This window comes from Oryzias latipes, chromosome 19 (assembly GCF_053564925.1).
Source record: "Oryzias latipes strain Hd-rR chromosome 19, Olatipes_Hd-rR_3.1".
Classification (NCBI taxonomy): domain Eukaryota; kingdom Metazoa; phylum Chordata; class Actinopteri; order Beloniformes; family Adrianichthyidae; genus Oryzias; species Oryzias latipes.
Window position 1 is genome coordinate 16,566,321 of NC_136255.1, and position 20,164 is coordinate 16,586,484.

At 38.3% G+C, this 20,164-nt stretch overlaps 1 protein-coding gene across 1 annotated transcript in view; it reads left to right on the plus strand.

Annotated features, from left to right (window-relative positions):
* The window catches only part of LOC101159228 (SPARC (osteonectin), cwcv and kazal like domains proteoglycan 2), a 39,534-nt gene that overhangs the window by 12,544 nt on the left and 6,826 nt on the right, over positions 1-20,164 (plus strand). Inside the window, exons 2-3 of the mRNA XM_011488237.4 lie at positions 7,217-7,262; positions 18,141-18,255. Coding sequence (XP_011486539.1) covers positions 7,217-7,262; positions 18,141-18,255 — 161 coding nt within the window. The remainder of the gene's footprint in view (positions 1-7,216; positions 7,263-18,140; positions 18,256-20,164) is intronic.

Sequence of the window (20,164 nt, forward strand, 5' to 3'; positions counted from 1 at the left end):
CCCTCCAGCACTCGAGCTCAGATGATCAATTGGATCCAGCTCCATGTTGCTCAGCTGCAACTTAATCCCGTAATGCTGTGGTATTTGTTGCAATCGAAAAAAAGCACATTACTCTTTTCGGATTTCTTGTTTTTCCTTTTTGTGTGTTGAAAAACCCAATTTTGCCATGCTTCAGTCACAGTGTCTTTTATAATATGAAGAAAACTGCTGGTGCAGATGTGACATAGCTGTAGACAGGCAGATATTAGGTGTTGTGCTGGAACATTGTAGGTGTCCCTCTGTCATTTTCAGGAACAGCATGATACAAACAGAACGGGACATTACTTCCACCACTTAAGCCCCGGCACGCCAAATCAAGCCTCCATAATGACGGAGCAAAAGCAAGACGCACCCCTGCTGCTCCATGGTGACTACAGAGAGTCAGAGGGTGGCATGTAGATTAAAGACGGCCCCTTCCTGTGTGCCCTTTCACAGTAATTTGAAATATACAAGGATGTGTAGCTAAATCAGTTTCATTAATCAGGAAAAGCACATTACTGTGCACACGATGGGCGAGGCAGTGAAGAAATGCCCTGCAAGTCAGATAGGCAGACACACATCAGTGATATGCTAGGCCAACACTGCCCAAGCAGTGGAGCAAAGCAGTTCTTTCATTAAAGACGTGACCCAGATCACCAGCACATCCATCACCATGTGTTTATCTAGTCACCGGCTGAGTGAATGATTTCATGAAGCTGGATAAATGACAAGTGGAGGAGATGCAAAACGTTCTGATCGCCATTTGACCTAAACAGAAACCCTGCCGCTTATGTTCTCACTGCAAATATCATCTTCGGAAAATCAATAAGGAATATTGCAGAGGCTGAAGAAAGCTGTTATTGCCCAGAGAGTGAGGGATTTCATCAGACAGGTTTCTCCAACCTAAATTCTTGTGTGGTATGTTTTACATCATGATGCGTCTGTTGATGGTAGTTCATGACATGCCTTTTTAATTTTTATTTTATTTATTTATTTACTTTTTGAGCAGAAAAGTGGAACTTTGCAATAAAATAGATTAAAAAAGGATTTTGTGACAAAATTCCCATTGTAAAAAGTTATAACAGATGCCACTAAACACACAAAAAATTGATTTTATAGCACCTAATAATTAAACAATATATATTATATTTTGTTTAAATCCTTGAACAAATTATTAACATTTTTCAAGATCTCAATACATTTTGTTTTAAATCACTGCATAGCATTTAGTGTCACTTATAATTCTTAACTTTGATAGAAATTGCTGATTCTTTTTTTAAGAAACCAAATGTCAAAACTTTGTTGCCAAAAAATAACACTGGAACGTGACACATTACAGCTGCGATCCACAATAAGGACATATTGTTAATGGCACAGCATCCAAATCTGAACAGTAAGTTCATGTCATGTCTAAATGTTGACAATAGCTTAAGAATAGTTTAAGGCTGTATTCACCTACTATTCTTTGACATGCTTTGACATATCGAAACTCTTTACGTGAGTTAAGGATCTTTACGATCAACGTGAATTAGCTGATTAGCAGAGAAAAGAGGCTTTGCGCTGGTATGCAACACATTAAAGCAGGTTATTACAGATATGCAACACATTACTGATATAAAGTGCTGTATACCGGCACAAAGCTGCATTTTCTCAGCAACAGCTGATTAGCGTTGATTGCATTAAGGGTTGAAAAGTGACAGAAGTCAAAGGAATGTAAACATTGGAGCTGCAACTCTGGTGTAAAAGAGTTAACAGTGTTACAAATCTGAATACTTCTGTTAATATCAACTTTGAAAGAAACAAAATGATTATTGGTGACTGTGTTATGTTAAGCTCATCTTGGATACCACAACTTTCTTTTTTACCAGAGGCTGTAACAGTTACCACATTAAAAAGTTTTAATGAGCTGCTATTCTGATAACTTGTGGAATTTCCACTTCTGATTTATGATATCTGGGTGCCAACTTGTCTGCAGCCAGATCCCCCTCAATTATTTTTCCCTAGATTAGTCTTATGGTGGTTTTAAGTGCCCACCTGACCCTTGATCTGCTTGAAAACAAGGTTTTTGAATATCTCCCAGATAAATGATACGTTATATTAAACCAGGGATCTATTGTACATTATTTGTCCAGGGGGAGAAAAAACAGCTCACAAGGTGAAGCTGATTTAACAACAATGTCACTCCTGGTTTGTTCCTCCTACACCCTCATCAACACCTTCAGTATGCAAAATTTCCCATGGATTTTATCAACTTTTTCACACATCTTCCCTCAGTAAGGTGGTAGATCGCTGCCTTGCGCATCAAAAAACAATTATGTTCTTACGTTTTTAATGGCATTTGATCAAACTACTTTTTGCAACATTACTGGCTAAATGGCATCCCAACAGTGCACATATTTCAAAGAAAACGACAAGCTTTAAGTGGTTTAGGAGCCCCCCTGCTGTTGTCATGCTGAGCTGGAAATTCTGCTATAAACCCTGGAGATGGCGCGTGGGACCCTGGGTGGCAGTATACATGTCTTCTTTGGGGCTTACAGCTTTCGTGGCCTCCTGCAGACTAAGTCCAAGCGAAGGGAGGTAGATCCATCTCAGAAGTGGGGAACCTGGCTCTGTGACAAACGATGTCAGCCTGATGCTACAATCTGGGCATATTTGTGTTTGTGAACGTGCTTTTAGTGTTTACCCTGCACTGTTGCTATCAGATACTGGCACATGTACCTACAGTTGGAAGATGCTTGGTGCAAAATGTCAAGTGTTACAAATCTTGCTCTGGGCTTTTTCTTTCTCTGTTCTATTCCGATATAAGGAAGACTTGGTGTCATATAATTTCGGTGTAGGTACCAAAACTGTTTGGCCTGCAGTAAGTGTTTGGGGGCCTGACACTAATGATGACGTCACACTCCGGTAACCCCACTTGGACAAACTACGTAGCGTCAAGATCTGCTCGGGTGCTACATATTTTCATTTCACATTTCCTTATGTAAACTAAAGTTCTTTTCCTTATAAGTTGTGTCTGTCATTATTCTTTGTAATGTTTATAGAGAGATTTTGTCACAACCCACTTTGTAAAAACATCTGTGGCTGTTAGAATGAACCAGCGGCTCCAGACAACAGAATCATATCTCTGAGCAAAGCAGCCGGACTCGTACCTTCGTGTTGCAGGCAGGGGAGGGTACTCTGTTACGCTCTGCAAACACGAAGGGTGCTCTGTTAATCTGCGTGAGTGAGCTGCCAGACTCAGGAGAACCGTGTCTCCCGGGAGATTTGTATCTCCAAGCAGAGAAGCGGCTTTGGGATGGTGTGTGCGCTAGTAGAGGCAGCTTTTGAATGAACAGTCCTGAGAAACCGTGCAAACAATCATGGGAATTTGTGTTTCCAGTCGTGTCCAGAAAAAATAAAGGCTGATGTTATTCCAGTTTAAGTTAAACTGCGGCTAAATGTTGTTAGCACGTATAAACCTAAGCTTTACCCTTCTTCCAGGACAGTTCGGCCAATAATAAAGCACTGGCCGCAAGGATTTAAAAAAGTATAAGTAAACATGCACTTAATAATAATAATAATGATAATAAAACTCCATTTAGAAGATCATTTCACTCTATGTTGGAGCTTGTTTTTTATACAGCGGAACTCTCAATTTCTTTTTCTATGGTCGTATCGTAATTTATCCAGACCAATCACTATCTTTCACATCATCAGACCAACGTACAACCAATCAAATAGTGTGAGGTCATCATTAGTCGAAGGGGCCTCGAACACTTATTGCAGGCCGAACAGTTTGGGTACCTTCACCGGGCAGCAACAAACAGTAATTATTATTATCTTCCATGAATTAAAAACCCATACATCACCACCAAATCAGAGTCCCTGACTGGTCAAAGTTCAACTGGTTTAACTTTCAACATGCATTCAATGGCCTCGAGTTTTGTACGAAGAGCCCAATATTGGAAGTGGTTACTTTTCGTGTGTTTCCTTGCCCAGGGTGAACACAGCATAACACAGAGGAGCAGCGTGGGGGAAAACAGTCAAAGCATCTGCATAGCTCGATTAGCCTACCAGCTTTATTTTACACTGGCTACCCTTGCGCCCTCATTGACAAATGGCAGAAGAGGTCCAGAGGACCACCAGTATAAATATTCAATCCCTGATCCTTTGCTTAGCTCTCCTCTACGACGTGCTACAAACTCTTGCAGCCTCACGAGGAGTCAGAGGGAAAGCATTGATTCTTGACCTTGTTGAAGGACTGAATGCCGCCTCAGCTCAGTGTCCTTCATGCTATACAGCTGCTGGGAGCAGATTAGCGGTCTGGCATTTAGGATGTCCTGCTGGGCTCCTGTTGTTCTTGGCAACATTCCGGGTAATTCCTAGATATCCAGTATACAAGTGATGAAGGACGAAGGATGACGATCTTTAATGATGAGCAAATATTTTCAGGTGCAGAGCAAACCCAAAGGTTCAATTATTCAGCTTTCAATTGAAAGTTCAGGCAAACAGCAGGATTTTGCTTCACGAGGACATTTCCACAACTCTAGGGAAAAATGTTTACTGCAACGGGAAAGCTGAAGTGACTCCATTATAAATTCTTTCCAGAGCTTTTTCGGCTCCGTCTTTAGACAGATTTATTTATTATTTGCTCATAAAGATGCTGGCACCGCACTGTTAAGTACGCAGGTGTGGCTGTTTGTAAAAGTATATTTTCGTGTGTATAGATGTTGAAATAAACCATGCAGCGCCATAATTCTCTCAAACACACCGGGGCCACTAAATATCCAAACACAAAGGGAGAGGCTGAGGTGGGTATTGATGTGCACGGCCTTTGGACAAAAGCCAGGACGATGAAATGGAATGAAAGGGATGCAGTCATCCCCTTGTTAACTCAAGGTTGCTCTTTACAGACGCTATATCTTTCAGTGTTGTCGATACGCCGCTTAGTAAATGTTATTTGTGCAGCAGTTGAAATAAAAACATCCAGATCACATCTGCCTGCTGACTTTTGAGGACTGCCAACGTTCTTCCCTTTGTTCCTCCAAGAGGGATGCGGCACGTCATGGCTCATTCGCCGCCTCTGAATTGGCAGGAGACTGTTGTTTGGCATGTAAACACAGCCAAGAGAATTGGCCTTTGGTGTTTAGGGAGCCTTGCCAGCTCGCAGAAGCTGTAGCTGATCATCCTCTGTTAATAGGCGGTCATAATCAACTGTGAATGTCTGGCGTTGTCCCTCAAGGTGAGCGACACTTCGGCGTATCTTTTAAGGGCTGACAGTTTCACTGCAATAAGTGCAATAAGCCAGTTCCCTTTGTGCATGCTGGACTGTAGCACTAATAAATCTGTTTCTGTTGTACCTAACTGCTAGTTTCTCTCTTTCTTTTCAATGCTGCTTGTCTTTGCCACAGGAAGTTGAGGTTAGTGTTGCCCTTGTGATTTTGTACATTTTTGTCACCTGTCTAAAGAAGCAGTGTTTAACACAAAAAACTGTACACATTACAGAGCCACTGCTGTGTAACTGCACTGAGAAACAAAGAAAGATATGATGAAATAGTAAGAAATATGACTTTTAATTAAAAGGGTTTTTAAGCCGAAACTCCTAAAGCCATTGTAGAAAAAGGAGGGTAAAGGCATCTTCTTACTCCGAACAGTATGTAAGCTGCCTGCGGCGGAACTTGTTCGGCTTGACTTGAGAGCTCAGTCTTCGTATCCCCTCGGCAGAAAAAAATTCTGAGCTTAGCTGATCAAACCTTATCCTACGGCTGCTCGCTGCCGAGCAGCAACTGCTCTTTAGTTGATTCTTTCTGATACCGAAACCGAGAGAAGTGGGTCAGAGCCTATATGGCTTTTTATTGTTTCACTGCCACACCTCTAGAAATGCTAATAAAAAGTCAGTGTTAGTGTGCAAACATGCCCTCTGGATCAGAGCAAAAGTGAAGATGAATGCAAACTCATGCACTTTTGCTTGTTGCTTTATGTAAGAAGCATCTTCACTAACAGCAAAGAAGAGTTTGACAGTTCATATTTGCAAAACAATCATAAATCAATGTCTTTATGGTTTCTTGCTGGTAGATATTTCCATTTTTGGGGCATTTGAGATTTGCACAAAAACGTCACCTCATATTTGAGTGTATTAGTGCTTAGATAAAGTACTACAAAACGACAGCAGCCATTTCTCTGCAGTGTTTTCAGCTGTCTGCATTCACGTGCACAAAGCAATATCATTTATGCCACAGTCCGGGGACTCTGAAGCCAAAGTCACCTCCAAAACAAATCCTTTAGTGGGGAGCAGATGATTTCTAAACTGTCCTCTGGCTGATGGATGACTGTGACTTTCACTGTGGGAGTTCATTTAGTGGCTGCGAGTTCAATTCAAAATAGAAAAACAAATACCCGATGTGACTAGAAAAGGGGGAAAGTATGAAACAGTTGCTAATCACAGCTAAAAAAAAAAAAAAAAAGAAGGAAAAATAGGTTTCTGTGATCCTCAGCAGAAGAGAATGAGTCATCTAGAGTTCTGATTAAATATGGGAAATTCTCAGAAATACAGTTTTAAGCATAAGTTTCTTAACATGTCCTCTGTGATCAGAAAAATTCCACAAAAACATGTTAAAAAACAAACTACCAAAATAAAAATAAAAATAATACTAATAATATAAAAAAACAATATTTTTCAATGGATGCAAATAAGTCATTGTAAGCTGTAAATGGCTTAAGCCCCGCCCACAACCACTACTAAAATTCAGTCAAAAACGGTCGGGGTGTGAAAAGATGAGGAAGAATAGCGTCAACCTTAGATTTCAAACTAAGATAATTATGTGTTTTTAATAATTTCTCAAATTCTACCAATATGGAGATTAAAAAAAGTAAGTGTCTACATACATTGCAGCTACTTAATATAATTTCTGAATGACTGCATTTTTGAGACATAACTGCGACAACATACAGTAAAAAGAAATTACATTAGTCATATTGAAATCAGCCTTTGTCTACTTTTTAAAGGGCTGTATAGAAATAGTTTGGGTCTTACATCAATGTGAGAACAGAATATTTGTATCTATTGTCGGAATATGTATAATAAACATTTGTGTTTAAATTTTACTTTTGCCTTTTTTGATTATGTTAATTGTAAATTTAAATGTTTGTGAAAATGCATCATTTTTGTTTTTTTCTGTATGTGAATTAATCAAATCAATGAAAATATTTTATTTTCCAGGATGACTACATCAGAACTACAGAGGAAAGCTTGGGCTTTGATGAAAGTAAGTCCTCGGATTTTGCTGTGTTTGAGGGGTGGGAACTTTTAGATAAATGCAAGCACAATGTTACAAAGTCGAACAAAAAAAGCATCCAACATGTAACAGAAATCCTAAGAATGGTTTTGCTGTCCGAGGTCCTTCAGCCTGTGTTGAAGGACCTCGGACACTGTTGTCTGAGGTGTCAGAGCTCGTGAAGGGTGAGAACACAACTGTGAATCAGGGAAATTGGGTGAACCTTCACAAAGATTCATTAGTTTGAAAAGCCTGCAACTGTAATTGCCTTTGTTGCTGAGAGCTTAACCCAGCACTCGTGCTAGGCGTCATTTTCCTCCACAGGGGTTCGATTCCATACCTGAGGGAAAAAAAATCATTTGCAAAAAGAAGCATTGAGACTTATTTCATAATATTTCAGGTAAATGCCTTTTTTAGTGTTTTTTAAAGTGCAGATCAGATAGATACCCAAAGATGGCTAACATAAAATTTGCAAGATACATGGTTTTTTTTTTAAAGAAACTTGTACAAGCACGCAAACTGAATCTGTTATGCCTAACTGCTGATTTCTACAAGCATATTTGGTGTAGATTACCACTTAAATACATTTTATTCACCACTCACATGTGGGTTTTTGTTTTTTACATGGTTTCTCCAAGTTATTTTGCTGACAAAAGAGAAAATGTCTTTTTTTTTCTATCAAGAAAAAAGGTAAATATCCCTTATAAAAAATTCCTATATGGGTCATTCCATGAAAGTGTGCCCACTTGGACATGATAAATTTGTCATTTTTTATCAAAATGTTTCCCATCTCAGGCATTATTTTGATTTTGTAAATTTTCATTATTTCTAGTTGTGGTTGAAGTAAATTTTCAACCCTGTTATGTACACTATGGAATGTCCATGATTATAATTAAATTTATTTATTAAATAAATTATTTTTAAATAATTCACATGTCCCCTGTTCTAATTAAATCATTTAAAAAATGAAAATGTTTCTCTAAAATCTTAAAATGTAACTAACAGGCGAAATTCACTGTGGTCATTTTCATGAAATAACCAATTTATTGGAAGGTTTGCAATCCAAAATACAGACTTTATGATAGTTCTCATAGTTTTAGAAAAAGTCAACAAACAATTATGTATTATTATTATTTTTCTTAATAAATATTATCTGACAATTGTTGTGTTACAGGGTGAAAACAGGCATAAACATTGAACATGGTTGAACATGGTGATGGGGTTGAAGGGACAAAGACAGATTTTCTTGTAATTCCATACTCTAAAATTCAATGCTAGGACTTTCTAGGAGCATTTTCATTTCATAACCACAGCAACATTATGTAAATTGAAGTTTAATGGAGTTCATAAAAATAATAATCGAGAACAACTAAAACAGCATATGAACATAAGGAAGTACCTTTTCTGCACTTTTTATTTTTTTTCCTCATTAGTGTTTGTTTGGTTCCTGTGGTCATTCTACTCCCATCCTCTCTTAGATGCATATCCATTGATTTTTCTTTTACCGATTCAGAAAAACCTGCTGGATCTCTTCCTTTCAAAAAGAAGACTGTCATGACTTTTAATTTTATTGCTTGAGAATCCAAGTGAGTCACTTGTAAATTTCTGCAAAATGTATTTTTTTAAATTATTTTTCCTGTTATGACTTTGGCAATCAGCTGCTATTCTTTGTCTTTGGTAGCTTTTTTGTATTTATTTCTAATTTCTTGAGTAACTCATGTTAAAGTAAGGTTTTTTTTGTTTGGGGATTGATGATGCAATTTGAAGTTAGCCTTTTTACTTTTGAATGTGGTGAATTAGAATACATTAAACATTGGCATATTTTTTGTATTTCTCTTTAGATTTTCTTTCTTTTTCAAGTCTATCTTGTAGTTCAGCTACATTTCAGCTATTTCAGTTTTTTATTTGATAAAAAGTTTGAAATATCCAATTAATTTCATTCCACTTCATGATTGCGTTGCACTTGTTGATTCTTCACAAAAAATTAGTTTTACATCTTTATGTTTGCAGCCTGAAATGTGGCACAAGGTTGAAAAGTTCAAGGGGGCAGCATACTTTCGCAAGTCACTGTATTTGCCTCTTGAGTTTATGTTTTGTATTAAATTTCTAACAACACACATATTAAAATCTCAACCCTGTAACATTAAAAAGTTACGAGGTTGAGAGTAATGGGGTTGAGAATTGTGAGCAAAATGGCCACTGTTTCATATATTAAGCGCTAAGAAGAGGGCGCATAACATCCATAAAGTTCAGAATTCAATCGTTTATTTAAATAACAAAAAACATTTTTAGCAAGTATTCTATAATTTACGGAGATGAGTCACTGCGCTTGACCATATCAACCTCACCAAATAAATGATGGAAAATACAAAAAGGCTGGAACTTCCCTGCTTCCTCTGGGGCTCCAAGTTCCAAAAGTCTCCACTGTTGTCACTTCCTGGTGTATATGCAATCATGGATCATATAATTTTTTATATAAGAGGTGGAATGGTTGTGTGTTAAGGAGTTACTCAGGGACAAAACTAAAACTACTTTAAGTAACAACTTAATATTAATATTGAACAATAAAATCTTTGCTATAAAAGGGTAACAAAAAAATTTAGATTTATATAAAAATTGACTTTTTATTATAAAATTGGTTGCTATTTGCAATATAAACTTTCATTGAGGTCAAGAGGGACATGACAAAATTAATGGTGTATGTTGGAAAACAAATATTTCTAATTAAAAGACATAATTTAATTATTTTTTAAAGAAGTATAACAATTTGTATTTCATTCTATATATTAAGCTTTTTGAATATAAAGCTTGACGACCAATTATATTAAATACAGTTGAAGTAAGAGAGGGACACATATTGTTACATTTTCGTGGAATGACTCATATAACTCAGGAAAATGGTGCATGTTTTCTATTTGCACGGTTTTTATGATTAAATATGAACATGTATGCTGAGGGTTTCTTTGTGGTAACCTGGTTCCGCCTCCGCCATCTCATTCATGATGTCAGAGTTTTCAGAACAGCTGCTCTGTTTGGCTTGGACACCTTCTGCCCGTCAGTCAGCCCGGTGATAATTTACCAGCTGTTTCTCTTTAGTTTTTGACCTGTGCAGCTTTCCAAAAGGGTTTGAAAAATCCCCGAGCTGGGGGTGAAATGGCATCAATGAAGCCTGTTAAATAGCATTACTCTGAGAAACACAATACAAGCTTATTTTTAAGACAACAAATAGCTGAGACAGCAACAAAAAGAAAATGAACATTTGAAAAGCAAATCAGGAGACACAAAAAGTTTAAGGTGTACAATAGAAAATCCATTATAAAGTGAATATAAGGTTTAAAATAAAATAAAAAACATTTTACTTTTTAACATTCTTTTTTTTTATTCAAAATTGTGCATTGAAACCAGACCATCTGTTACACAATTGAAATGAATCATAAAGTGTATCGTGAAGTTCCTACTGCATACCCTTAAGTCTACATTTAAAGAGTCATACTGTTCTAAATTTAAGAAGGATTCATATTAATTTTTTTAAATACACGAATCGTAAATGGAACCATCTTAAAGCCGTTCCATAGTGGATCCTCTTATACTATACTTAGATTGTTTTCATGGTTATCTCGATTAAAGAATTGTGCTTTAGCTGCAGCTATTAGCACACTTTTTGAAACATGGGGCTAATCAAGTGCAGGTTCGTTCATTTGTTTTCCGGATCCATCTAAACCTGTGCTATTCAAACATATTGTAGCCAATTAGAGAGTTTTTGTGAAGGTATCCTGGCTTCACAGGGGGCGTGCCTGAGGTCGAGTGTTACCACACATTCCTACTGCTTTAGAGCAGAACACAAGAAAAGAAGTGATCTGTGCTCACAGCTGCAGGAATCACTAATGAAATCTCCTTAAAAATGCCTGGCTTGCCGCAGTGTGGGCGACGTTCATTTGAGCTGCATTGATTTCATCCCCAACACAAAAAAAAAAAATCCCTCTGGGGCTAATTGTGCAGACTTGATCGGAAATTTGACAAGACAGCAAAGAGTCCAGATAAACGGAGCTTTTAACTGTAGTTAGAACAAAAGACCCAACAGCAGACTACAAACACTTCATGTGAGTTTTTAACAAGATGAGTGAGACATCAGCTCATTTCTGCAGTTTGAAAACCCCTCCTGACTTGACTCAGAGCAGACGGCAGCCCACCTCTGTTTTTATGGACCCATTCAATTGTATTAGTCATTTAGATACCTTCTCTTTTGGTTTAATTTAGTCAATATGATTTTTAAGACAGTGATTAAACTTTCATGTGCACGGCTTTCAGAAATCCTATATGACAAGTGTTGCTTTAAAGATCCAGTCTGAACCATTTTTTGAGATGTTTTTAAATAGTTTCCAGTGATCTTTTAATTAAGATTACGTGGTTTTTAGTTAAAATGGAAAAAAAAAAAACTGTGCCGCTTTTTGACACATAGTTTCTGCAAAGCAGCAAGAGTTTATTCAAAACTCACCTCTGAGTTGTAGATGGGACTGATGGCGCAGAGTAAGCCTGCCTCCATATGCCAACATCCATCTGTTTACATGCTCTCCTGCTAGCTTACAGCCCCTCACACATCCAACCTAACATTACTGGCGCAACAAAAATGGTGAGCAATATTGGAGCTATTCAGCCGGACAGTTTTGAGCCGGATGCAAACTCTAACAAGGACAACAAAGACGTGCAATGATCTAGTCATTTACAAGCACAATTTTAAGGGTAAATTTAGTTATTTATGTCCTCCATCATCAGAAAAAAGCCACAAGATGATATTAATAACACCAAAAACATTGAAGTTCAATGAAAACTTTGCACGCTTTATCTATGATTTTTTTTTTTTTTTTGGTCATACATAACAGTTTATGTTTAAAAATGCGCCATGAGGTGATTCTTTTGTCAAACGCCAAAAAAAATCTTAGCTGGTCGTTTGCAGAAGTGTACACCCACCTTATCTTAAAAGAATTAAACTCTGACTCTACATAAGAAACCATGTTTCCATGGTAATCTGAAGCACAGAGAAGTAAAATTGTTTGACTTAAGAAAGCAAACAAGAATGTCTGCAGGATCAAGAAAAACATCTCATTATTTTGTTTTGTTAGATTAAGCAGATGATTATCACCCTTTTTTTTATCACCAGTCGACCTTTTATGTTTTCTAATTTCTTCAAACCAACACTTTAAAGCTTTTTTCTTCAAACTGCTAAAAGCACAGCAGATTTGGAAAACCCAAAACACTTCAGGCAACGTGAAAATGACCTATCTCTTCATCATATCTAAAATTTGAAGCAAAAATCTACTCTGTGCACACAAGTACAAGCATCACAGCGGCTGTCTGCAAATTGGAAAGTTGATTGTTGTTAGTTAAAATCTCCTCAGGTAAGACACTGAGCTTTCCTTGTTTTGATAACCGTTAGTTTGTAAAAAAAGGATAAATTAACCCTTGCTATCTTAGATGACCCCACCCTCACATTGACGTGTTCTCCCTACCATGACAAAGGTGGATAAAGGTGGAAAGAGTTCATGTAATCCATGGACACCAGTGAAGATCACAAATCATTGAAGAAAAATTGTTCAGAGCTCTGTCCAGTGGGTCTAGATGACCCAACTCCCAATGTTAAAGTGCCTAGGATAGCACAAGGGTTAAAAGAGTGCTGCATTGAAAGAAAAAGAGCTGTTAAAATGAGGGAAATAAATGGTCAAAGACTCACAAATGGACATTTGCAAAAAGTCCAAATAGTTGGGACACACCTTAATAGGAGAAAGTAATTCTCCATCTGTGATCTGCAGTGACAGTCATGTCTGGGTCCCTTTGAAGACCCACCTGGATGATAATCGCGTTTTTAACATTTTTCTTGTGCCATTTTTTCTGATGATTGAGGACAGATATAATGAAAATTAAGATTAAAATTGTATTTCTGAGCATTTCTTTATTCAAGCCATCGTGAATCAGGAGCAGATGAAAAAATGCTGTTTGAAAAAGATCATATTTGGGGCGTAGAAAATGCAAACTCCCCGCTCTGCTCCATTCTGATGCATCTACTTGTAGAGGAGTAGATCCACATACGTCTTTGTTTTCCTCGTCTGACACTGATAGCTCCAATTATGCTCACCATAGTCCTTATTTAAATTAGAAAACATTTTGACCAGCTGAACCATTTGATGCTGAGAAAAATAATTCAATCAATAAATAATATTAAATGTAAATTGATCTGAAACATAAACACAGCAGCACCAATATAGTTAACGTTTTTAGTCTGAAGAAATAGGTAAAAAACATTTTGCTGATTTCTTTTCTAAATGATTGATTATTTATTTATGATCTCAAAAAGTGCAGCTGTTTTCTGCATTACCTGCTGTTTTTATGTCAAATACTGACACCAACTAAACGACAGGCAGACAGAGAATACATTTATGGAAAATAAAGACACGTCATCAAAATGTCTACAATAGTTCATAGAAAATGACATTTTTAGCATGAGCCGAGTCATCTAAAGGCACGTGATGATCCTGGTGTTGCGCAATCTAGCGCTCCCCGTTCGCTGTTCCACGTCGCAGCCCGAGCCCACTAGCCCTCCCCTTTCCCACTCACACACGCAGCTGCGTGTAACAAGAGACGGGAGCAGCTGCAGCGATGGCAGTTCACAGTTTCAGGCTGTTATAAACTCTGTGATAGAACAGATAATAAGAAATCAATAGTGGCGCAAATTTATTTTCCAAGCACTGAGCCGCTGTCACCACCGCCCCCCCCGCTAAATTTGCGCCCCGGGCAATTGCCCGTATTACCTGTGCCTAAAACCGCTACTACTGCACGCCCCCCTGGCATCGCATCGCTCCCCCCCTATTTGAGAAGCACTGCATTAGATCAAGATATAGTCTTTGCTACTAAAGTAATAAAATACACAGACCAATTGCAAAACAACCCAAAAAACAAAAGGTTTACCCCAAAACAAAACGAATTACAGTAACAAAAAAAAGTTTGTCAAACATGACAAAGTTGATCATTTCATTTTTTTCTATCTTTCTTTTTCCAGATTAGTCTGTTTTTATAACTAATCATCAACAGTATTTTTCTGGACACAATAAGAAAAAACAAAGTACCGTAATTTCCGGACTATAAGTCGCTACTTTTTTCCTGCGATTACAGCCCTGCGGCTCATTCAGTGACGCGGCTAATTTACGGATTTAATTGGCGGCCGCCATGTACGTACTTTCGGACTCAGTGAATGGTTTGTATTTTTTATCTAATACCAAGCACAAGTTATTTGTTTTTCAACACACTAAACAGCCAAACAGCATGGACCTCACTTCAGGTCTTAGACACTTCACTCATGGTTCAACAAAACGAAACACGCATGCCCGGCCGCATCCCAGAATCCTTTGGTGCCATTAGACCCAATGTGCACGTGATCGCCGCTACAATATTATGAAGCTTTCAAGTTAAAAGCAATCGTTAAAAGCAGCGTGAAAAAATCCACCATCACCAACGGGTTTGGAAAAGCCAGTCAGCTGCGTGACAGAGAGAACAGCGCATGCTCAGGAGTGAATTTACCTCTGAGTCATAGTGACTCGGCTGGCTGCACGTAAATATGTGGGAATAACATCAGCTTTTTTTTGTCGGGACACGACTGGAAACACAAATTGACGTGGTCGTGTTAACGGTTTCTAAGGACTGAGCGGAATTTTGCATTGAGAAGCTCACAGCCTCCGTGTGAGCTGGAGACATGTTCTCCTGCTGCTCATCACATAGAGCTGCGGGGCCGATGGCAGTCTGATGGCTCCCACATGTAACAACGCATCCGCCCCTCATCCACAAAACGTATAGTATTAAGTCCGATTGCTCTGCACAGACACGATTTGCTCCTCCCTGGAGCCGCCCTGGCCAGAGGTGTCGGAGAAGCGTCCGCGGCGCAACAGTGTTTGTTATGTGGACGCACGCGCCGCGCTGAGGCGCTGGTATCGCGCTGAGGCGCGGTTTTCAGTCGCCGCTGCTTTATTTTACCGGTGTGTTTTTTTAACCAGCCCTGTTACTCCCATAACGCTGCCGCGACACAAGCGGAAGGAGAGCTGTTCCCGTTCACCCCTCCATGCACTGCTGATACTTGCTCATTCTTAAACACGTACAACAGTGTGGCGAGCCGGACGTTGGCCCTGCCTTTAGCCCCTAAGACTCATGGGAAATGGGGGATCGCGGATGTAAATTTCCTCATCATAACTGAGGGATGTAATGTTGAATATATGGTTACTGTTTGTAATTTTATGTATGATACTTAGATTGTCAATAAGTAAAAAATAAATAAAAAATAAGATAAAAATAAAAAATAAAAACCATAACTGAGGAACTTGTGAACAGAATAGAGGTCCATGCTGTTTGGCAGATGTAGGTGTACTCAAATACATGATCTTGAGGCAAGGCTAACTCCTCCCACAATGTGGTAATAAGTCACATTTACTTTAGCAGTCAGGATTTAATAGGTCAGGCTTACCATGTTGCCTAATACATGCGGCTTTTACTCTGACGTGACTTGTGTATTTGTAAAAGCAGTTAAACACGTGAAAATGGGTAGGTGCGGCTTGTAATTGTGTGCGCTTTGTAGTCTGGAATTTACGGTAGTTTTCTTTAAGTAATTATTCAAGAATGTCATACTGAACTTCAATGTCTTGAAAGGATCATAAGGAAGTCCAAAAAGTAGAAAACTGTTGGGCAGTAACCTTAGATAATTGACAGTTTAGATAATCTAAATGGTCGATTATAGTTAGTTCGTAAAAAAAAGCTCTTTTAAATGGCATTTTTTCATCTGCTCCTGATTCACTACGATTTGAACCAAGATTAACTCAGAAATACAATTTTAATTTTCTTTATATATGTCCTCCATCTTGAGAAAAATGCTACAAAAATGTGTTAAAAACACTATTGCTCTTTAATAAATAAACAGAATTTTCACAAAAATCGCTTTTGACCTGAACAGGCCAAAACTTGCAGCATGAAGGTATAAAATGGTGACAGAATTCACCAGAAACTATGACCCCAGACACTGACTGGGACTAATTACCTGAAACAGGAGCAGCTGTGCTGATTACTTATTGAAACCTGGTGTGCACAGGAAGCTGAAGAACAGGAGCAATGGAGCAAAACCTAATATACTTTCAAAATATCAAAACAATTCAGGAAAATCAAACATAATATGCCTATCCTCACATTTAAATCATGTTTGACGTTTTTCAAACATAGCAACTAAAGAAGTTTAGAGGTTACAAATTAATTTATATCAAATAGTAAGAAATGTATCTGTATTTTCTGTGTTTTTTCTGTGCACAAACATGTCAATTTGTGTGAGTTAATGCTCATAAGGCAGATAAACGGGTCTGTTATTCAAGGCACGCAGACGGCAGAGAACCTCTCCTGTTGCAGCTAAATTATAAAATATATATATGTTTAAATTGCTGTAATTATTTAGTGTTTCAATATTTTATACAAGTGTCTGCAAGTTCCTAGCTTCACTTCTACTTTCACTGCTGTAGAATGTGACAACACAATTTCATCAGCCTACAGCCAAAAGGCTTGCATTGCTACTTGCTGTTCAGAAATGGGGTACATCCTGCAGGATTACCTCATGAGACTTACGGTGAACAGAAAGGAAGTTTCATTAAAGTACATTTGAGAAAATCCATCATTGTTTTCTGCAAAACTCTTGGCCTAAGTCTAGATCTCAGCACTCCTGACTTACCTGCAAATTTTAAAATGTTTCCTATTTTTAGAAAACTTTATTTTTTTAGTAAATTTGAGAAGACCTTGATCATTGTTGTAACTGAAGAAGTCCTGACAAAAAATGGGAATAATTGAAACATTTTTCTTCAAGAAGCAAATGATCCATCTGCACCAGCAGTCACCATATAGTAAATGAAACATTATGATACCAGGACTCATAAATGATCCACTGTCTCCTTGAAAGTCTACTATCCCTTCCTGAAGTTTTCAGGCTGCAGGGTTTGCTTGATCTTGTTGTCGGCCACCGCCATGTTTGACTCCAAAGCAGCTGTTTGGAGCTGACTCGGGATTTCACGGCTTAAATTTCTGCCGCCGCCTGCCACTCACTCTTAAAATTATCTCGAGCCTTGGAGTTTTCTCCAGCGAGCCGGCAAATAGACTGGCGAGGTGCAACATCCTCTCTTCGATTGACTGCATTGACCGTTGGCTATAGAGGGTGGAGGACAGCAAGCTATTTCCATCTCAGTTCGTCAGTGAGAATAGAGCCCGGTATTGAACCGTTCAGCTGGGGATGCAGCTGAAGGAGGGAACGCAGGAGACAAAGATGGAGAGTGTCTCTGTGTGTGAAAGAAGCGGGGTGCTGGGGAAAGAGTGAGAAGTTGACATGAAGGAAGTGAGACGAAAAGGAGATGCTCAGTCAGTGCTGTCAGGTTCTCTCGCAGTCAGAGACAGCCGTTGAAGGCTGCAGGCAGTGCTGTAGATGATGGGCTGCCTCATTCATGACAGCTATGTGTCAAAGTTGTTTTTTTTTTTGGTTTTTTTTGCATTGCAGACAACAAAATCAATTTATCAATTTTCGCACCCTGTCAAGGTTATTTCTCTCACTGTGAAGCTTATGAGGCCTTTCCATCTACTCGCTTAGAAGATTATTCTGTTGCATTGTGGTCATCAGTGCAAAGAATGTACGACAAAAAAGGCAGATTTTCTGTTTCTATGTAATCACCATCCATCTGTAGAGCATGTCTTCTCAAAGTTGCCAGAATGTCTGTTTGTCTGCTGACATAGAGATTTAAGGCTAAAACATGTATGTCCCAGTCAGATTGACAAATCTGCATTTCTGCCCTTGTCCTTTTGTGTTCACAGGCGTCGACACCACCAAAGACCCGTGCCAGAATGTGAAATGCAGCCAGCACAAGGTGTGCGTCGCCCAGGGCTACCAGAGGGCCATGTGTGTCAGTCGGAAAAAACTGGAGCACAGGTCGGAGAGGCTTTATTCCTACAATCGGAGTGTGGTTTACGTTAAGTTTGTGGAGGAGGATTTCAGATTGGACTTTTTTGTAATGATTTGAGAAGAAAAGATGTGTCAAGGATGACAACACATAACTTTATGATGTATTTATGAAGCTCTGGAATAGGGCAGTTTACTTGGTCTATTTACTAAATTTGGAAACACTCAAAGATTCAAATTAAAAACAAAAAAGTGTTTTACTTTATTTTGCCATGAGATCGAAACTTCTGGAGGGCAGCATTTGGATCGCATCATGCAGCAAAAGAAGGAATGCTACTGGCAAACAATAATCCATCAAATTTATGGGGCTTTTTAATGGTGGAACAATGTCTGCTCTGGAAAAAAGTCAAAAGATGCATAGAAATGCATCTTGTTTGACACTGTCATGTCTAAAGTGACTCGGGAATGAGCTAAAGATGTGTCAAAGAGGCTTTTAGTTTAGTTTTATATCGAATATGTTTTAATTCTGCATGGAAAACGAAAATGTAATTACTATTACATTTATTGCCTCACCAAACAAGCTATTGCGTCTTAAAGACTCAGTCCCATCATCTTTTGATCAATGCTAAAAGTGATCCCATGATCATGCTGTTTTAGCCAAAAGAAATAACCTGTTGGTGCAGAGCAACTCCGCCCTCATTTCACGTCACTTATCTGTTTACGTGTTCTCCTGAGGCTTATGACCCCTCACACCCCCCAAACTAATATTATTGGTGCAATACATGCAATTTTAAGCTTATTTTCCTATATAAACTCCCTCTATCAACAGAAAAATACCCAAGAACATGTTAAAAACACAAAAAAAATCAATTTTCTGGGTCTTTAAACCTTCCAAATGATCATGTTATAAACATCATTCTGAACATGTTGAAAATACATTATTTTCTCAACAATTAAGAAAACAACTGAGACCTCCATATTTTGGCAAATTTGAGGTACCACAAACACTGGAATCTAATGCTTCACTTTAAATAAATAAAAAGTTCTTTACTTTTATTTTGCGATTCATAATGAAAAGCATTTATCTACCCCTGTACTCGTTTATTCCACTTTGACAGAAAAGCAAATGAGCACGGTTGCGGTCTGAAAAGAATTAATGGAGTGAATTATTACTACCTGCAAAGTCTATCTGTGGCGACAGGCGTTTATCTTTCCCTATAAAGTGCCTCATTTACAGAGTCACTCCAAATAGATGAGAGAAACCACGTCCAGCGGCGGGGTAATAAGCAGCCACGCTAAGCCACCTTTGAATCATTAAACAGTCTGTTTGCAAAAAAGAAAAAGAATAGTTATGAGCATCAAAATATGGAAGCATTGGGTGTCTCAGACAGTTGAGCTAAAAAAAAAACAACAGTTTTCAGCTACTGCCTAAAGCTTGTAAACTTTGTATTTGACCCCAGAAAGCTGGATAATATTTGCCAAATTTTTCATAAACCTTAGATTTCAGAAGCTTCGAATATTGCTTTGCAGTGTACTAAAAGACAATTGGGTTTTAAGTCTGTGCCTACATCTCATTCTGATTCTATTACATAAATACATAGGGTTTCTAAGGCATCAGTGTTTCTGGTTAATCCCTTCTTTTTTTTTTGGCAAAGAGGGACCTGTCGGATCTATTTTTACGTTTAATGCCCAAGAACTCCTGAGAGACGTGCCCAGGAACACAAATTAATGAAGTGTATTTGCTGAAGTTTCAGGCTCAGCTGTGAAATTACAGAGCAGCGTAAATTCATTTTGGTCATCCAATCCCCCAGCTGCGGGAAAGTGGTGGAAATGGAGGAAGATTGGGAGCAATTAGTGGATTTACAAGCCCACACACTAAATTCTTACGTGCCTAGAAATGATTTTCATAGCAAAAAATTCAAAATGATAAGTCATCCTG